Genomic DNA, 17627 nt, shown 5'->3' with positions numbered 1-17627 from the left:
TTGTTTTGTTGCTGGCAGGTTACAAACGCCTCATTTTATGTTGGTTGCAGCGTTTTTCTCCTTCTTCTAGTGTTTTCCCCGCTCTCACCACCGCCCCCGCCCCTCCCGCATCCGTCGGTCTCACCACGTTCACTGACGGCCGCGTCTGCGGCTACACCACAACACAACAACGGCCCCCTCCCGGCAACCCATTCGTTTTCTCTTCTTTTGCACAAAAACAACGCCGCACGCGCCAGCCGAGCGCAGCGCAAGCCACCCACACCGCGCCCCTCCCCGTCTTTATAGCCCCCGCTTCTTGTTTTCTTCGTTTGCCCCCTCCCATCTCCCGAATGCCATGCCATGCCATGCCAGCAGCGTTACGCGTGCCCCTCCCCTGTCCACACACTACCGCGAAACGAACAGCCTTCCGGGCCACATGCAGGGCACGCCCACCGCCATTCCCGGACGCAATTCTCGAAACAACACACACACAAAATGAACGCACTATCCCCACTTCGCTTCTCTCTCTCTCTCTCTCTCTCTCTCTCTCTCTCTCTCTCTCTCTCTCTCTCTCGTCCCTTCCCTTTAACGAAAGACAAACAAACCCCAGTTAACACACTTTCTCGACACCTTCATGTAGGGAGGGAGGGAGGGAGGGAGGGTGCGTGCGTGCGTTGTCTCGACCGTGACGGCAACCATCGACGATCCATTTCCCCCACTGGTAAAACATGTTCACTAACACCTACAGACATCATTCCGTACACACACAATGGCTTTGCACACGAACATAGACGGCACGGGCACTGTCGTACATTCTTCCTCAGAACCATCTCAACGAACGTTACATACACATCCGGGAAAGCAAAGCAAAGCAACGCAACGCACACAATTCAGCCGTCAAAGGTAACGTTCACCACGGCAGACACTTGCCGCCGCGCCGTTACACGCATTTCAGTGCGGCTACAATACACCTCCGACACGGGAACGTTCCGTTGCTCTACACCGCGTTTCTCCGTTTTGTTTGGTTTTTTTTTCTTTTTTCTCTCTCTCTCTACTTTTTTTTTTCCCCTCTGTCCTTTCCTCCACCATTCTCTCCTCACGTTCTGCCCAGACATTCGACCGATCACAGAGGTTCACCTTTCGGTAACCGTTCTCAGCGCGACGGTATGACGGGTGTTCAAGACGTACCGTTGCGTGATGCCGGTGTACCGCGCCGATCGACAGTTTCCCAGAGGCGACGGATCGGACCACATCACCGACACACACAAACACGTGTGCGCACATTCGCCAAAGCGACCGTCGTCTTCTAGCGTCGCGCTTACTGTACTGTACTGTACTGCACTGGACTGGACACGCGTGCATGCATCTTCAATGACGACGTCGGTGTGCGTGCGTCGTACGCACAAGCAGACACAGTCAGTCAGACACGACTATCGAAATCAGAGTCGGAGGGAAGGTACATCATCGTGCGTGTCGCCCGTACAATGCAATACACATTGGTGTCTCAATGCGCGTTCATTTAAACGTCACTCACACGCCTCCACGCTGCAGCATTTACAGACACATCTCACCCTAGCCATGTATGGCGTGCAAACCGACCCGAAAAAACGGCCGTCGTTACACACTGACATTCCCAACAATCGCGTTTCGTTTCCATCCGTCACGTAACTAACCGGCACCTCCATCCAAAGGACACATCACCGATCGCACTTCCCCCACCTCGCAGACAGGTAACACCAACGAGTTGTGCGCACGTGCCTCCATTCCACGTCACACCGTGGCCGTACCCCGCAACACGCGACGCGCCCCCATCAATCAAATTCATCGCATCGGCCACCCCACCCCGTCGCGTCGCAACCAAAGCGGTAGCTATTGCCGCCGTCCACCCACTCACACACAAAACAACAACAACAACAACAACAACAATTCCGCCCTTCCCGCAAAGGCCATTTGGTGGCCCTGAAAAGGGCCGTTTTTGCCGCTCTCGCAACGGAGGAGCCTTCTCTCCTTCCATTCCAGAGCCACCTCCTTACTTGGAGCTCGTGTACTTGGTCACCGCCTTCGTGCCCTCGCTCACGGCGTGCTTGGCCAGCTCGCCAGGCAGCAACAGCCGCACAGCGGTCTGGATCTCGCGGGACGTGATGGTCGAGCGCTTGTTGTAGTGCGCCAGGCGGGACGCCTCGGCCGCGATGCGCTCGAAAATGTCGTTCACGAAGCTGTTCATGATGCTCATCGCCTTCGACGAGATGCCCGTGTCAGGGTGCACCTGCTTCAGCACCTTGTAGATGTAGATGGCATAGCTCTCCTTCCTCTTGCGCTTCTTCTTCTTGTCGCCCTTCGAAATGTTCTTCTGAGCCTTGCCAGCCTTCTTGGCGGCCTTCCCGCTAGTCTTGGGCGGCATCTCAAACAAGAACGTGAACGTACGGCAGCAACACCAGTAGCAAGCGCTCCGCTCTAGTCAGCGTCTCCCCACACAGTGGCACCCAGCGCGAGCGAGCGAGCGACATGTCGAATGGGTACAGGGACCCCTTGTTGTTGAAGGTTCAAGCTTCAGTTTAGCTCATGCCTTCTGTCAGAAATTATTTACTGGGAACGAAGCTAATGGGATTTTCGATGTATTAAGTGTGATTTTTGTTGGGTTCTTGTATAGTGTATTTTGGTTGCGTCTAGATGTTAAAGAGGCGAGCGGTCGTCATTTTCGGAAATTTGGTTATGAGGTGGTCTGGAATGGTGCCTAGGTTTCTAATGAGTGGGTAGGGAGAGTTTTGCGAGTTGTGGAAGAATGTTTCTGATTTTTTAATGATGATGTCTGTGATTGGGGGGAAGTTTGTGTTTGTGTATAAATTTCTGTTTGACAGATAACGGGGCGCATTCGACGCCAGTCTCAGAAATTTGTTATGGAGTACTTTCACTCTTCTAATGTTAGTGTCGCTGGCTAGCGACCAGAGTTCCGACCCATAGAGTATAGCTGGCAGTACTATTGTCTTGTACATTTTAAGTTTTGATTTGACCGTGAGGCCATTTCCTTTTAGCAGGGGGTATAGTTTGTAAATGGACTGTGAGCCCTTGTTGCATATCTGTGTGATATGGTCCTTGAATGTTAGTCTTTTGTCGAAGATTATTCCTAAATATTGAATGTTGTCTTTCCAGGGTAGGACTACATTGTTGAATGTTATGCTAACGTTGGGGCTCATTCTGCGGTGGGTAAACATTATAGCCTGGGTCTTTGTACTGTTTATTGTAATTTTCCAAAGGTTTGCCCACTCCTGTATGGCTGCGAGATGTTGTTCCAGTTTTTTAGCGATGAAAAGGAGGTTTGGGCTGCTCCTATAGACTGCAGTATCGTCGGCGAAGAGTGAGAGGTGACCGCCTGGTTGTTTCGGGATATCATTGGTGTAGATGGAGTAGAGGACTGGGCCCATAACTGAGCCCTGTGGGACTCCAGCCTCTATTTCCTTTGTGGAGCTGTCTGCGCCAGAAAGATGGACGAAGAATGTGCGGTTTCTCAGAAATGAAGCAATAATGTTGGTGATGTGCCTTGGACACCCTTGATTGTGGAGTTTGTATATTAAGCCCTGGTGCCAGACACGGTCGAAGGCTTTCTCGATGTCAAGAAAGACTGCTCCCGTGCTGTTCCTTAAGTTTCTGGCCATGCAGATCGTTTCCGTCAGGCGCGTGGCTTGGTGTATGGTGTTATGCTCACTGCGGAACCCAAACTGCTCTTCGATGATGATATTGTTGTCTGTCAGGAATCTCTGGAGCTCTTTTAGTATAATTCTCTCCAGGATTTTCCCCAGGAAACACAGGAGTGATATTGGCCTGTGATTCTGCGGAAAGAGGTGGTCCTTGTGTGGTTTGGGTATGGTTATAATTTTTGCGTTTTTCCATGGCAGGGGAAAATAGTGGTGGTCCAGGCAGGCATTAATTATGGATGTGATAAATTGTATTGCGTTTGGCGCCAGGTGCTTTAGGTGGAGAGGATTAATGTTGTCTGGCCCTGATGCTTTCTTGCTTCCTGTGTTTCTGATGATGGTGGTGATTTCATCTTCATCTATGTGGGTGAAGGACGTGGTGCATGGGGTTCTGGTGATTCTGTTAAGTTGGCGCAGCACAAGCTCCTCGTGGTCATCGCTTTCCTGATCTTGTGTGTTTGGTGTCCTGAATTGTAACTCCAGGGAGTCGGCCATTGCCTCTGCTCTTTCTTGGGGGTCATAGACAATGCCGTTACGTCCGTGTAAAGGTGTTAGGGCTGTGTTCTCCTTTTTCCTGGATTTAATCATCCGCCAGAATTTGTCAGGGCAGGTTTCCATGTCCGACAGGACTGTTTCCCAGCAGTTGCTACGGTGGGTTTGCAATTCTCTCCTGGCTCTTCTGGCTAGCCTGTACATCCTGGCCCTGTCAGCAGGATCCCTAAAGTCTTGCCATCTGCGTCTGTAGTATTTCTTTTCAGCGAGGAGGTCCTGGATATGGGCAGGGAGGTCTGTTCTAGATGTTGTATGGGTTATTGTTATTGTCGACTGTTTTGCGCAGTCCTGGATAATCTCGGTTATTTCTTCTATAGCCCTATTGATTTCTCTTCTTGTTCGCAGTGGGGCTACAGGAGGAGTTTTCTGGTGTGACATGTCGGTGAACTTTTCCCAGTTGAAGTGCTTGGTTTTGATGGATCTCGAGTCCAGTTGTCTGACTGCATCCCTGTTTATTGCCAGAATCACTGGGTTATGGTCTGAGTTTAGGTCGTTTATGACCGAAACCGACGTCTGGAGTGTGAAGTTTTTGGCTAGGAATATGTCTAGTATGTCAGGTCTATTCCTGTCATAGTGGGAATAGTGTGTTGGAAGGTCTGGCGCAATGACTGTTATGTCTCTCCGGGTGTTGAGGTATGGTCGGAGTATCCTGCCATTTGGATTAGTAGTCCTACAATTCCAATCCGCATGCTTGGAGTTGAAATCTCCGCCTAGTAGTACTGTGTCACCCAGGTTAAAGAGGGCGTCTAGGTCTCCTCTCTGTAGGTTGGGGGCGCCAGGTGGGTTGTATACTGCTGCCAGTTGTAGCGATTTTCCTCCAATTTTTGTTTCTATAGCGGTAGCTTCCGCTCTGATTAACCTGGGTGGCTGGATTTTCCTGTGTGCTAGTCTGTTTTTAACAAGTATAGCGGTGCCTCCTCCAGGTCTGTTTGGCCTGTCAGACCTGGTTATGTTGTAGTTTCTAATTTTTAGAGTCTCCTCTGGCTTGAGGTGGGTCTCTGTGATTAGTGCAATGTCGACATTGTGTGCGTCTAGGAATTCCTGCAATTCGATTTTTTGTTGTAGGATGCCGTTGGCATTCCAGTTCATAATTATGGCTTCCTTATTAAGGGCTGAGAATGGACATCACAGCAGTACAGATGATACTAAATTTTGAGATTGGGTCGGCCGCTTGCCGTAGCTGTGCCGCCGTGTCCTGGACTGTTCTGATTATTTTCGGTATGTTGAATTTAGTAAGGAGGCCAAGAATTTCCTGTAGATCAGCACCTATTCCTGGTGACGTGGAAGGTGCAGTGTCACTCTGCGGTTGGTTGGGTGACGGTGTGGTAGAAGTGGAGGCTGTGTTCCAAGCAGAAGTGGTTTTTTGGAATTTTCTGGTGCGAATATTCGGAAAGTTTTTGGCATCGTTGGCTGGGGCTGGAGGTGCGGTCGGCACTTTTTGCGCCGCCTTTGTTTGTTTCCTTTCCTGCCTGGCTTTCACTATTGCTAGTCTTGCAGGGCATTTAGAATAGTTAGCAGTATGTGGACCTTCGCAGTTTGCGCACTTTGGTGCGGTTACGAATTGTTTTCCACATTCGGCCGTGCGGTGGTTTTGGCCGCATTTTACACATTTCGGTTTTAGGTTACAGTGTCTGGCACCGTGATGGAATCCTTGGCAGTTATGGCACTGCGTGGGGCCAGTTGGGGTGCGGTAGGATTCTACAGAGACTTTTAAATGGAGAAGTGACTTCAGTTTGTAAATCGACTTAGCTTCGTCGGTGTTTTCTAGGTGGACTTGAAAATTTGGCTGGAGTCGTTTCTCGGTCTGTCCCTCGTCGAGTGTAGACATTTGGGCTACTTTCAATACTGGGAATCCTTGCTCGAGAAGAGCCTGTTCTACGAGTTTCGGATCCATAGTGGTCAGGAGTTTCTTGACTACCACCTTTAGAGGTTTTGTCGGTGTTAACTCATGTGTGTAATATTGTATGTTCTCGCTTCTGAGAATGGAGATAAGTTTTTGGAAGTCCTGGGGAAGCGAGAACTGAAAGGTGATTCTGCCCCCTCTAGATTGTGTGTTCAAAGAACCTTCGAGCTTTGGTTTGAGTGCCTTTAGAATATTGAGGTAGTTTTTTGTGTCATATACGACAATTGGTGGTACTCGCGGCCGTTTCTCAGAAGGTTTTGCTGGGGCCGGTTTGTCCCCTGCGTCATTGTCTGGTAGTTCACTGAATCTGTTTTGGGTTGGTACCTGCGCTTCTACGATCGGTTCTTCTTCCACTCGATTTTCATCAATAACTAAGTTTTCTGGGTCTGAGTCTGAGTCGATGTCGGAGTCTTTTCGGTGATCGAGTTTCCGCTTGGATTCGGAAGAACTCTCTCCTTCGTTCGAATCGTTTTTCCGCTTGTGCTTTCGATCGTCCCCCATTATCGTGTCATGAGTGAGTGCGTTGTCTGTAGAGTGTTGTGTGTGTTCTGTTTGGGCTAAATGGTGTGGGATGGCCGCGGGAACCCCAGGGGGAACCGCGGCGGGCGGAAGTGGGTGGGATGCTGGTTCTAAAATTTCTGACAGTCGGATATGATGCGTTCTGAAACCCTGCCTTTGCCTCTGTGAACGCGGGCTGGTCCCACGTGAAGGGGGCCCTGGTTCACTCAGTCCCTGACTAACAAGCCTAGATTCCAGCTAGCCTGGAATACCGACGAGCATCATGAACAGATCGGCGAAAACCGAACACGACAATTTTGCTGGCTCACAGACTCGCATGCGAGTTGTAAGCCACGTCGAAGCGCCGTCTTCCTCACGCCCACGTGGCCCGAGCAGTCAGCGCGGCAGCGCAGACAAAGGCAGCGAGCGGACAAAGGCGGCAGCAAGCACACGCGCGCCAGGCAGCAGGAAGCTCCGTTCAGCGCGGAGTGCGAGCTCGGAATGCCGGCACCCAGCGCGCCCCGCCGCCGCACCTTTACCAGCTCGCCCCGTTGCGGCCGCCGACCAATGGGCCGCGAGCGCAACCGGCCGCCGCACCCGAGAGCATAAAGGACCCCCACCCCTGGCGGCGCCGCCACTCCGCTGCTCGACTCGCTGCGGCTCGCACCGTCCTTCGTCTCGTCTCGTTTTCACACCACAGCCCATCGCCATGTCCGGACGCGGAAAGGGAGGCAAAGTCAAGGGCAAGTCAAAGTCCCGCTCCAGCAGGGCCGGGCTCCAGTTCCCGGTCGGCAGAATCCACCGCCTCCTGCGCAAGGGAAACTACGCCGAGCGCGTCGGCGCCGGGGCGCCCGTCTACCTCGCCGCCGTCATGGAGTACCTCGCGGCTGAGGTGCTCGAGCTGGCCGGAAACGCGGCCCGCGACAACAAGAAGACGCGCATCATCCCGCGCCACCTGCAGCTTGCCATCCGCAACGACGAGGAGCTCAACAAGCTCCTGTCGGGCGTCACCATCGCACAGGGTGGTGTCCTGCCCAACATCCAGGCCGTCCTGCTGCCAAAGAAGACCGAGAAGAAGGCCTAAACAGAGAGGCCAGGCAATCGGCACGCGGACCCGCCGCCCAGCAGCGCTGCGTGCTCCCCTGCACGCAACGCGCTTTGCCGGCCCGGCTCACAACAATCGGCCCTTTTCAGGGCCACCACACAAACCTACGTCCAAAGCAAAATTGCAGTCGTCCTCGCCGCACTTTACTTTAACGTCACTTCCACAGCCGCCGCCGGCAACAAGACCATACCAACTGCTACGATTGCAGGGGGGAGAAATTCTGCGAGGTACCTCGGTGTCACGCCTGACATCCAAGTGTCACATAGGGGAACTTGGCACAAACGCTCACGCCAGGATGCACATCCTGTACCCTGTTCCCTCGACCCCGCAACAGGCGTAGCGATACTGGAATATGCGCGCCCTGTATGGGGCTGTGCAGCCAGATCGACGATGCATCGCCTACAGAAGGGTCCAAAGCAGAGCGCTCTACGACGGGCCTTACACGTCCCCGCGGCAGACCTGCATAGAACCACTCACAACACGATTCCGCGCCCTGGCACAAGCGTTCTACGCCACCGCGCGGAAGTCAGAAAATGACTGTTACGTCTTGACCCTTGGGCGATATGAACACCACAGGGACAGATGTGCAAGACCCGAGAGTCGCTGCTCCAGCAGTAGCACAGACAGAACACATAATCACTCTCAACAAACAGCAACGTCCGAAAACAAGCACAGTACCGAAGATAAGAACAACACACAGAAAAGAGGAGCAAATGTCCACAGGCGACAATAACCTCCACCAACTCCCCCTCTAACGGTAAGAGGACTAAAAGAGAGAAGAACAAGAAGAGCCGCCGCCATCTTGTCGTCCACAGCCCGTGTGGCCCAACACACACACACACACACCTTGTTTTGTTTCGTTTGCCTCAAGCACCTCCACGCACGCACAGTCGCCTTCCAAACGACAAGACAACGACAGCAATAATGACCACTGCGAGAGGAGCGTGTCGACACACCGCCCTCCACTCCCGCGCGCCCCAAACAAACGAAACAGCTGATCCGGCCGCCTATCGGCACGCCTTGCCTCGGCAACTCCAACGCCGCCGCAAACACACACAGCCAAACCGCGCAAATATTCACCGCCTCTCGCACAACAACAACAACAACAACACACAGCCCGGCATCTCCATCGATCGATAAACAAAGCAAACACAAAACGCCCTCTCTCGCACACACAGCCGCAAGACCCGCTTCCTTTCCTTTCTCCCAGTCACGTCACGTCAGTCAAACGAAAACGAAATGAAGAATGAAAGAAAGAAGGCAGGCAGGCAGGCAACACACGCAGCAACAACACAGACTCTTTCGCACTTTTCAATTTCCGAACAGTGTGGTGGCCCTGAAAAGGGCCGTTTTCGTCTCTCCCACGGCCGCGGGAAGGCCAACGCGGCACAGCACACCGGCTGCGACGCGCCTAACCGCCGAAACCGTACAGGGTGCGCCCCTGCCTCTTCAGGGCGTACACCACGTCCATGGCCGTCACAGTCTTGCGCTTGGCGTGCTCAGTGTACGTCACCGCGTCGCGGATCACGTTCTCCAGGAACACCTTCAGCACTCCGCGGGTCTCCTCGTAGATCAGACCAGAGATGCGCTTCACGCCGCCCCTGCGAGCCAGGCGGCGGATCGCGGGCTTCGTGATGCCCTGGATGTTGTCGCGCAACACCTTGCGGTGCCGCTTGGCGCCACCCTTGCCGAGCCCCTTTCCTCCCTTGCCGCGGCCAGTCATCTCTTCTAAATCCTCAAAAAAGCTCAGGCAAGCAAAACGTCTGCTGCAGCGGCTGGCTCCTCACCCGGCGCTAGCGAGTCGGCTACGGTCTGCGCCCAGCGCACGCGCCAGCCCCCCTATATAGACTCTGGCCCGCCCTCCCCCCACCACGCGCAACCGAGGGCATATAAGCGCACCACGGTGGCTGGCGCGCGCCCATTCCGAGCTGGGATGCCGAGGGAGACAGACGTACGTTCTGATGCGACGGGTGTGGCGGATCGCCGTCCGGCGGAGCTTGCTCCGACGGCGGCCCCATCCGGCCCCCCACATATAACGACCACGCACACGTCTACGGTGACGACTGGGCAAGTGAAGACGACCACGACAGCTGCCGGTGGCGACATTACTGCGCTGCATTTGACCGCCATGAACTGCACCCCCACCACCACCACCACAACCACCATATCCACTGTCACCTGCCCCTCCCCTGCCATTCCCGGTTGCAGTTTTATTGATGCAGCCATCAATAAAACGGCACCTAGGGTTAGGGAAATCTGCGCATCAGGGCCCCCTTCATGTGGGACAAGCCCGCGTGCGCCGCGATCTAGATCCCGCTCCCCCCTCCCCCCCCCCACTAGCCGACCACTCGATATGCCGGACATACGGGATGCCGTATGTACCCCCCCCCAACCGATACCGGCACACGATGAGCGCACTGCGCCGTCTCTGATGTCTGACGCTGACATCCAGGAGGGACTACAGGAGCAATTGATTGCTCTCCAAGACGCTGCAGAAGAGGTAGGCCAACTGGTCGACCCAGTGCAGCGCCAGGCCATCTTCTACCCGAACATGGCTGCCGCGCCCGACGACAGCGATGACGGGAGCACGATGGAATATGATGACGACCATCGGCGCCCGGTCGCTGAACGTCGGAAGCGGCAGTTGGCCTCCTCATCGGACTCTGAGGCCACTCAGCCCGCTGAACGCGGACTCACAAAGAAAAAGAAGGCCATTGTTGACGCAGAGGGCTTCCAGGTGCCGCGCAAAACGGCACCTCGTCGCCAGTTCACCACATCACTGTCAGACGTGCCTGTCAGCAATACCTACGCGGCTATTGATGGTGCCGCAGACACCCCGCCAACTCCCCCAACCCCCGCACCCTCAGCCACCCCTCCCGCCCCTCCACCCATCTTCATACAACACAAAGGACCCTTCCAAGAGCTTCTACAAATCCTAACTACCCACACCGAGCACCCCTTCCGCTTAAAATGGCAAGGCGACGAAAATTTCCGCCTGAATCTCCAGTCCCCCACAGATCTTACTAAGACACTCCACATCCTTAGCGAGCTTAACATAGGTTTCTCCACTCCCCCTAAAAGGATCCGTCGCCTACGGGTTGTTGTCAGAGGGCTCCCCATGGTGTACTCTGGCGATGACCTGAAGAAGGCACTTTCATCACTCAACATCTCCACTACAGTCATTTCCCGAATCATTTCCCCTAGAACCCGACGCCCCACCCCACTCTTCTTTGTCTCCGCTCCTGACACGCCGGAGAACCGCAACCTCCTCTCCCTCTCGCTCATCGATCACGTTAGCGTGACGATAGAGAAGCCGCGCTCCAGGAGGATGACCCTGGTATGCTATCGCTGCCAGGGACTGGCGCACTTCGCGGGTGATTGCACCCGCGAGGTGCGGTGCGTTAAGTGTGCCGGTGGACACGCCTCCTCGGAGTGCTCCAAACCCCGGGACGCCCCCCCCACCTGTGCCCGATGCGGTGGAAGTCACACGGGCAGTTATATGGGCTGCCCAAAAATCAAGACATTTAAAGCAAACCAAAAGCGATTTGCAGGAACATCGGCGTCGGCCCGCCCGGGCACCAGCTACTCCGGTGCCCTGGTGGGTCCGGCGCCACGGCCCCCCCCCCTCTTTGCGTCTCGCACCCATCCCGCCCCTCTGGGCTCCTATCCACCACCCCTCCTCTCCATCCCCATCCAACCCCCCACAACATCCTTCCCTCACCTCCCCACCCAGCAGGCGTCAAGCACTGCTTCCCCCTCCCCACAGCGGGTGTCACGCTCCGCTGTTCCTTCCCCACCCCACCGGCAGGCGTTAAGCACTGCTTCCCCCTCCTCCACACCGGTACAGTCGCAGCAACGCCCCTTCCCCACCCCTTCCACTGATTCCACCCAACTAGGCGATATCATTACTAATATCGTCGATGCACTGACCACTGCAATCTCTTCCACATTTACCTCCCTCCTCCAAACCATCCCACAACAGCTTGCCACCGCCCTCTCCCAATCCATGTCCCACATCACCATCCCCATCCCAAACAGTCATGGCTGTTAGACATCACGGTTTGACAGCCATGATCTGGAACGCCAATGGCCTCCACAAACAACAGGGTGAGTTCCAACAATTCCTCCTAGATGAGGGGGTTGACATTTGCCTTGTTGCTGAGACGCACCTCAAACCCGGTGTTTTTGTTCGTGTAGCAAACTACTCCTGCTACAGAACTGACAGGCCCACCGCCTACGGTGGCACGGCGGTGTACGTACGTAATTCCCTCCGCCACCACCCCATACCCCTTCCCCCACTCAACACTGTGGAAGCCACTGGCGTTGTTGTCCACACAGTGAGGGGTCCCATCACGTTCGTGGCTCTATATAGACCACCACGAGGCCTTCTTGAAGCACCGGACTATGAAGCATTGCTGTCGCTCGGCAACGACGTCTTCGTTGGTGGCGACTTCAATGCTAAACACGCTGCCTGGAACAGCAGACTGACGAACACATCCGGTCGTCGACTCCTTCGGGTCGCTGAGCGGCACCTTGCCCGCACCATCGGCCCGCACGAACCCACCATTTACCCCTCTGGAGGACATCCCCCCGATGTCTTGGACATCGCAGTGGTGAAAGGTCTACCCCACCTCATCACTGCTGCCACCCGCATTGCCCTAGCCTCTGACCACCGGCCGGTCATCTGTTCCATCGACCTCGATGGAACTCCGACCGCGCTGAGCGAAGGCCTGAACATCCGCGGTATTGACTGGCAGTCCTACCAGAGACGGGTCGAAGCAGCCCTACCCACAATCCCTGCTGCCGATCAAACGGACGCAGATAACACCCTCATACACCTTACCACCATTGCTCTAGACGCAGCAACAGCAGCGACCCCTCGCCGCCCACACAGACCCCCAGACCATCTGCGTCCACTCCCCCCCCACATCGTTGCTCTCATCACAGAGAAAAACCGGATCATTCGAGAATGGCAGCTCACTCGAAACCCGGCAACAAAGCGCCTCATCAATAGACTACAGCGCCAAATCAAGGCTGCGGTGCAAGACCACCGCAATCAGGCATGGCAGAACAAAATCTCTGCCATCGACCTGAGTGATCCGTCTGCTTGGCGGCTCACAAAAAGCCTTCTGAGACGAGGGCAACGGATCCCCCCACTCCAGGTTGGCAATGATTTTGTGTCCGAACCAGACGCTAAGGCCAACGCCTTGGCTGATGCTTTCGCGCACAACTTCACACCGGTCAATGACCCCGTTGACCCCAACCATATTCGCCTGGTAACGGCACGCCTCCCTCAACTACTTGCCGTCCAGGACCCTGAGGATGAAATCACCCCCATCAACGAAGAGGAGGTTGAACTGCAATTGCGGTACCTCAAATCCAAGAAAGCTGGTGGCCCCGATAAGCTGACGAACGCCCTACTTAAACAGCTTCCCCCAGCTACTATCCCCATCCTGACGTCCACATTCAACAACATCCTCACAACCAGGCAATATCCCTCTGCCTGGAAACATGCTGAAGTGGTCGCCATACCCAAGGCTGGGAAGGATCTTCGTTCCCCTGCCAACTACCGTCCCATCAGCCTCTTGCCCGCCATCTCCAAGGTGTTCGAGAGGCTGTACCTTAAACGACTGCTCATCCACATTGCCCGAGAACGAGTCCTCCCTGACGAGCAGTTTGGATTCAGGCAGGGACATGCAACTACCCACCAACTCCTGCGCCTTGTAGAAGAGGCACTGGACGCCATGGAACGTAGGGAGTATTTCGGGGCCATACTCCTCGACGTGTCCAGAGCGTTTGACTCGGTCTGGCACGAGGGGCTGCTCTACAAACTATTTGCCCTTGGCTTTCCAGTGTCCCATGTCCGGCTAATAGCCACATACCTGGAAGGTCGCACCTTCCATGTTAGGATCCCAGACGGGAAATCTACACGACGACGAATCAGGGCAGGAGTACCACAAGGCAGCGTACTTGGACCGCTGCTCTACTCCCTCTTTACAGCCGATCTGCCCTCTGCGCCGAGGGTACATTTAGCCCTCTACGCAGATGACACTGCACTCTTCTCTCGTTCTCGGAGTGCGGCAGTTCTCCAACAGCGGCTCCAGGGGGCCACAGATTCCCTAACCGATTGGGCTAGGACCTGGCGTCTGGCATTTAATCCCACCAAAACCCAAGCCCTCATCATCTGCAGACGCCACATACCCATTCGGCTCCCTCAGGTGACGGTCCTTGGTACCCCAGTCCCTTGGACACGTACTGCAAAGTACTTGGGGGTTACCCTGGACCAACGCCTCACCTGGCGCCCCCACATCGATGACGTGCGTCGAAAGGCAATAGGGAGGCTATGCCTGCTCTACCCTCTCATCAACCCAACCTCCTCACTCCCCACACACATTGCTGTTAGACTGTACACCTCCCTTGTTCGCCCCATCCTTGAATACGCGGTGGTGGTGTGGGGCAATGCTGCCCCCACCCACCTCCGCCGACTTCAAACCGTCCAGAACAGGGCTCTCCGGCGTGCCCTCCGCCTCCCCTTCGACTTCCCATCCCAAGAGCTCCATAACCTGGCCGAAGTGCCGCTCCTTCGCACCCGCATCCTCTCCGCAGCCAACGCCTTCTACCAACAAACCCGTCACTCTCCTAATCCCCTAATCCTATCCCTGGGTACCCGTATCCACCGACTAGCCACCACTCGATGGCCTGACCTTTTATTTCGCCCCCCATGACTTCACACGCAATAGCCATCCCACCCCATGACTATCATACACCTTCACATCATAGAACTCTCTCCCAATATGTCAAATCATTCACTCCCTAACATGCCATCCCCCCACACCCACACCATCACAAATGCTGGCCTAATCATGACAGGCCCTTCCTTTTTCCCTTCTCCATCTGTCACTCTCTGACTTCTTTCTCTTTACCCAACCCTCCAACCCGCCACATCAAGACCGACTACCACCACCATCAAGACGCCGCTACGAAGAAGACGAAGAAGAAGAAGAAGAGGCCAGGATAATGGCCTTTCGCTTTCACTATCTCTCACTATCCCTCCTCCTCTCCTTTAATCTGTAACCTAGTAGTAATCCACGGCCAGTCAATTGGGCCATTCGTTTTCCCACTTCTTCCACTATCACTCTAACTATCCTTTCAACTTTTAATAATAAAAAAAAAAAAAAAAAAAAAAAAAAAAAAAAAAAAAAAAAAAAACCAGCACAAAAGCCAAGACCAAAAAACCACCCGCCATGTAACCCCTTATTACCACCACACCATTTCAGAAGGAGAAGCGCATAAGCGCTAGAACTTCGTTTACTGAAGAGGGTCCATCCCTCAGCCCTGTGCGAGGTCGAGGCTGGCGCGCGCCCGTGTCGTCAAGGCAGCACCCGACGCAGCACCTCGCTCGCCTCCACGCCGCTCCGCTACCGCTATGGCCCGCACAAAGCAAACGGCCCGCAAGTCCACCGGCGGAAAGGCGCCGCGCAAACAGCTCGCCACCAAGGCGGCGAGGAAGAGCGCGCCCGCCACCGGCGGCGTCAAGAAGCCCCACCGCTACAGGCCGGGCACCGTCGCCCTGCGAGAAATCAGGCGCTACCAGAAGAGCACAGAGCTGCTCATCCGCAAGCTGCCATTCCAGCGCCTAGTGCGCGAGATCGCCCAGGACTTCAAGACCGACCTGCGCTTCCAGAGCTCCGCGGTCATGGCCCTGCAGGAGGCCAGCGAGGCCTACCTCGTCGGCCTCTTCGAAGACACCAACCTGTGCGCAATCCACGCCAAGCGCGTCACCATCATGCCCAAGGACATCCAGCTCGCGCGCCGCATCCGCGGCGAGCGCGCCTAAACACCGCGCCAGCCGCTGGGCACCGCCCACGCACGCAAACAAACAAAACGGCCCTTTTAAGGGCCACTAACATCACTCCGTCGCGAGCAAACTTTGTCGGTCGCCTCTCGCCCCACAACCAGAGAACCAAAGACAAAACACCGCTTCCACTTCCCGTCCGTCCGCCACAGCCGCTCTCCTCTGCCAGCTTGCTGGCGCGCGCAACAATCAATCAACATCATCCCTCCCCGGCGCGGCGCTCAAAGCGCACAACACCCATCGGCCGACGCCGTCAACCACACGGGTGGCTGGCCGGCCGCCGCTTCGTTTCGAAACAAACAAACAAACAAAACAAAAACCCGCACCAACGGCCAGCCAGGCACGCAGGCTCGTCCAACGCCACCGACCCTTTCCACATCTCAACGTCCCCCGCCCCCGTTGCAAGAACACACACACAACCAAGACAAGACACATCCGAGGAGAAGGCAGGCAAACAGACAGACAAACCAAAGTATTCAAACAACATGACACAAACCAACCGTCGGCCGGCCGCGACCAAAAACGGCGACAAGCAACCGCTACCGCCGCCCGCACCCGCCACCGACCCCCCGCAATCCAACCACCACGGCACGCAAACAGTATCCACACACGGGCATACAGAAACGCCAGACGGCACAACCACACCGCAACACGACAATCAAAACCTTCCCGACGTGCTTTGATGGCCCTGAGAAGGGCCGTTTTGGGCCGCGCGTCTCTTGCGCGCCACTAGACGACGGGGACGGGGGGTGGGGACGACGGAGTCAACCGCCAACCCTTCCTTTCCTTTCCCATTCCTTTCTTCTTCTCCTCTACTTCTTCTTCTTGGGCGACGCCTTCGCCTTAGACGGCGTCGTCGCCTTCTTCGGGCGCGGCGCCTTCGGCTTCTTCGTCGGAACCTTGGCGGCCTTCTTCGCCTTCGACGGCGACTTGGCCTTGGCCGGCTTGGCAGCAGCCGCCTTCTTCGCACCGGCGGGAGCGGCCGACGCCGCAGACGCCTTCTTGGCGGCGCCCGCCTTCCGACCAGTCGCCGCCTTCACGCCACCAGCCTTCTTTGCGCCGGCCGCACGGGCACCCTTCTTCTCCTTGCTGGCCGGAGCGGCGCGCTTCTTCTTGGCACCGCCAGCACGAGCCTTGCCGCCCTCAGCCGCCCCGCCGCCGGCGCCGGCAAGCTTGAAAGAGCCGGACGCGCCCTTCCCCTTCGTCTGCACCAGCTCGCCCGCCACCACGGCCGACTTGAGGTACTTCTTGATAAACGGCGCCAGCTTCTCCGCGTCCAGCTTGTAGTGCGCGGCAATGTACTTCTTGATCGCCTGCAGCGACGATCCGCCGCGCTCCTTCAGACTCTTGATGGCGGCCGTCACCATCTCAGAGGTGCGCGGGTGCGCAGGCTTGGCGCGCGGCTTCTTCGCAGACGACGCAGACTTTGCCTTCTTCGTAGTGCCGGTGGCGGCGGGTGCCGCAGCAGTCTCGTTCGTAGCCGCCTGATCTGCCATTTCGACGACGCGCGTTAACACACAACACAGCGAGCAGCGAGAGCGAGAAGAGACACGCAGCGAGCGGAGCGCACAGCAGAGGAATAGCCGCCTCGCGCCACAGGCCCAGCCAGTGTCGCGGGCGGGCGCGGACGGCCGAGAGAGCGGCCGCCACTCTGCGCGCCGCCGCGCCGCGCCTCCCGCGCTTGCTACCATTCGAGTGCGACATGTCGCAGCAGTCGGACGTGCGTGGAGCGAAGGGTGTGGCGGATCGCCGTCCGGCGGGGCTTGCCCCGTCGGCGGCCCCATCCGGCCCCCCACCAATGACGACCAGGGCTATGGAAGAGAGGAACAAGAGTATGACGGACCCGGCTTCGACTATGGACCTCGATTTGGCTGATTTATCGGATACTTCTATCGACGACGACGTCGTCCTGAGGCAGACACCGTCGACGGTTGCTTCTCGGAAGAAGAGGGGCACTGGTAGTGGTTCGCGCGCTGCTGATGCGCCAGATGATGGCTTCCGCAAACCACCGAAGAAGCGTCAGGCGCGGGCGGCGCAAGCTCA

General features: G+C 56.1%; 1 protein-coding gene across 1 annotated transcript in view; it reads right to left on the bottom strand.

Moving 5' to 3' along the window:
- The window catches only part of LOC126101494 (proteoglycan 4-like), a 198835-nt gene extending 188910 nt beyond the window's left edge, over positions 1–9925 (bottom strand). Inside the window, exon 1 of the mRNA XM_049912140.1 lies at positions 9777–9925. Coding sequence (XP_049768097.1) covers positions 9777–9925 — 149 coding nt within the window. The remainder of the gene's footprint in view (positions 1–9776) is intronic.
- Between the last annotated feature and the right edge of the window lie 7702 nt (positions 9926–17627).

This window comes from Schistocerca cancellata, chromosome 9 (assembly GCF_023864275.1).
Source record: "Schistocerca cancellata isolate TAMUIC-IGC-003103 chromosome 9, iqSchCanc2.1, whole genome shotgun sequence".
NCBI lineage: Eukaryota > Metazoa > Arthropoda > Insecta > Orthoptera > Acrididae > Schistocerca > Schistocerca cancellata.
Note: the sequence above shows the minus strand (reverse complement) of the source record. Positions and strands in the feature narration are given on the sequence as shown.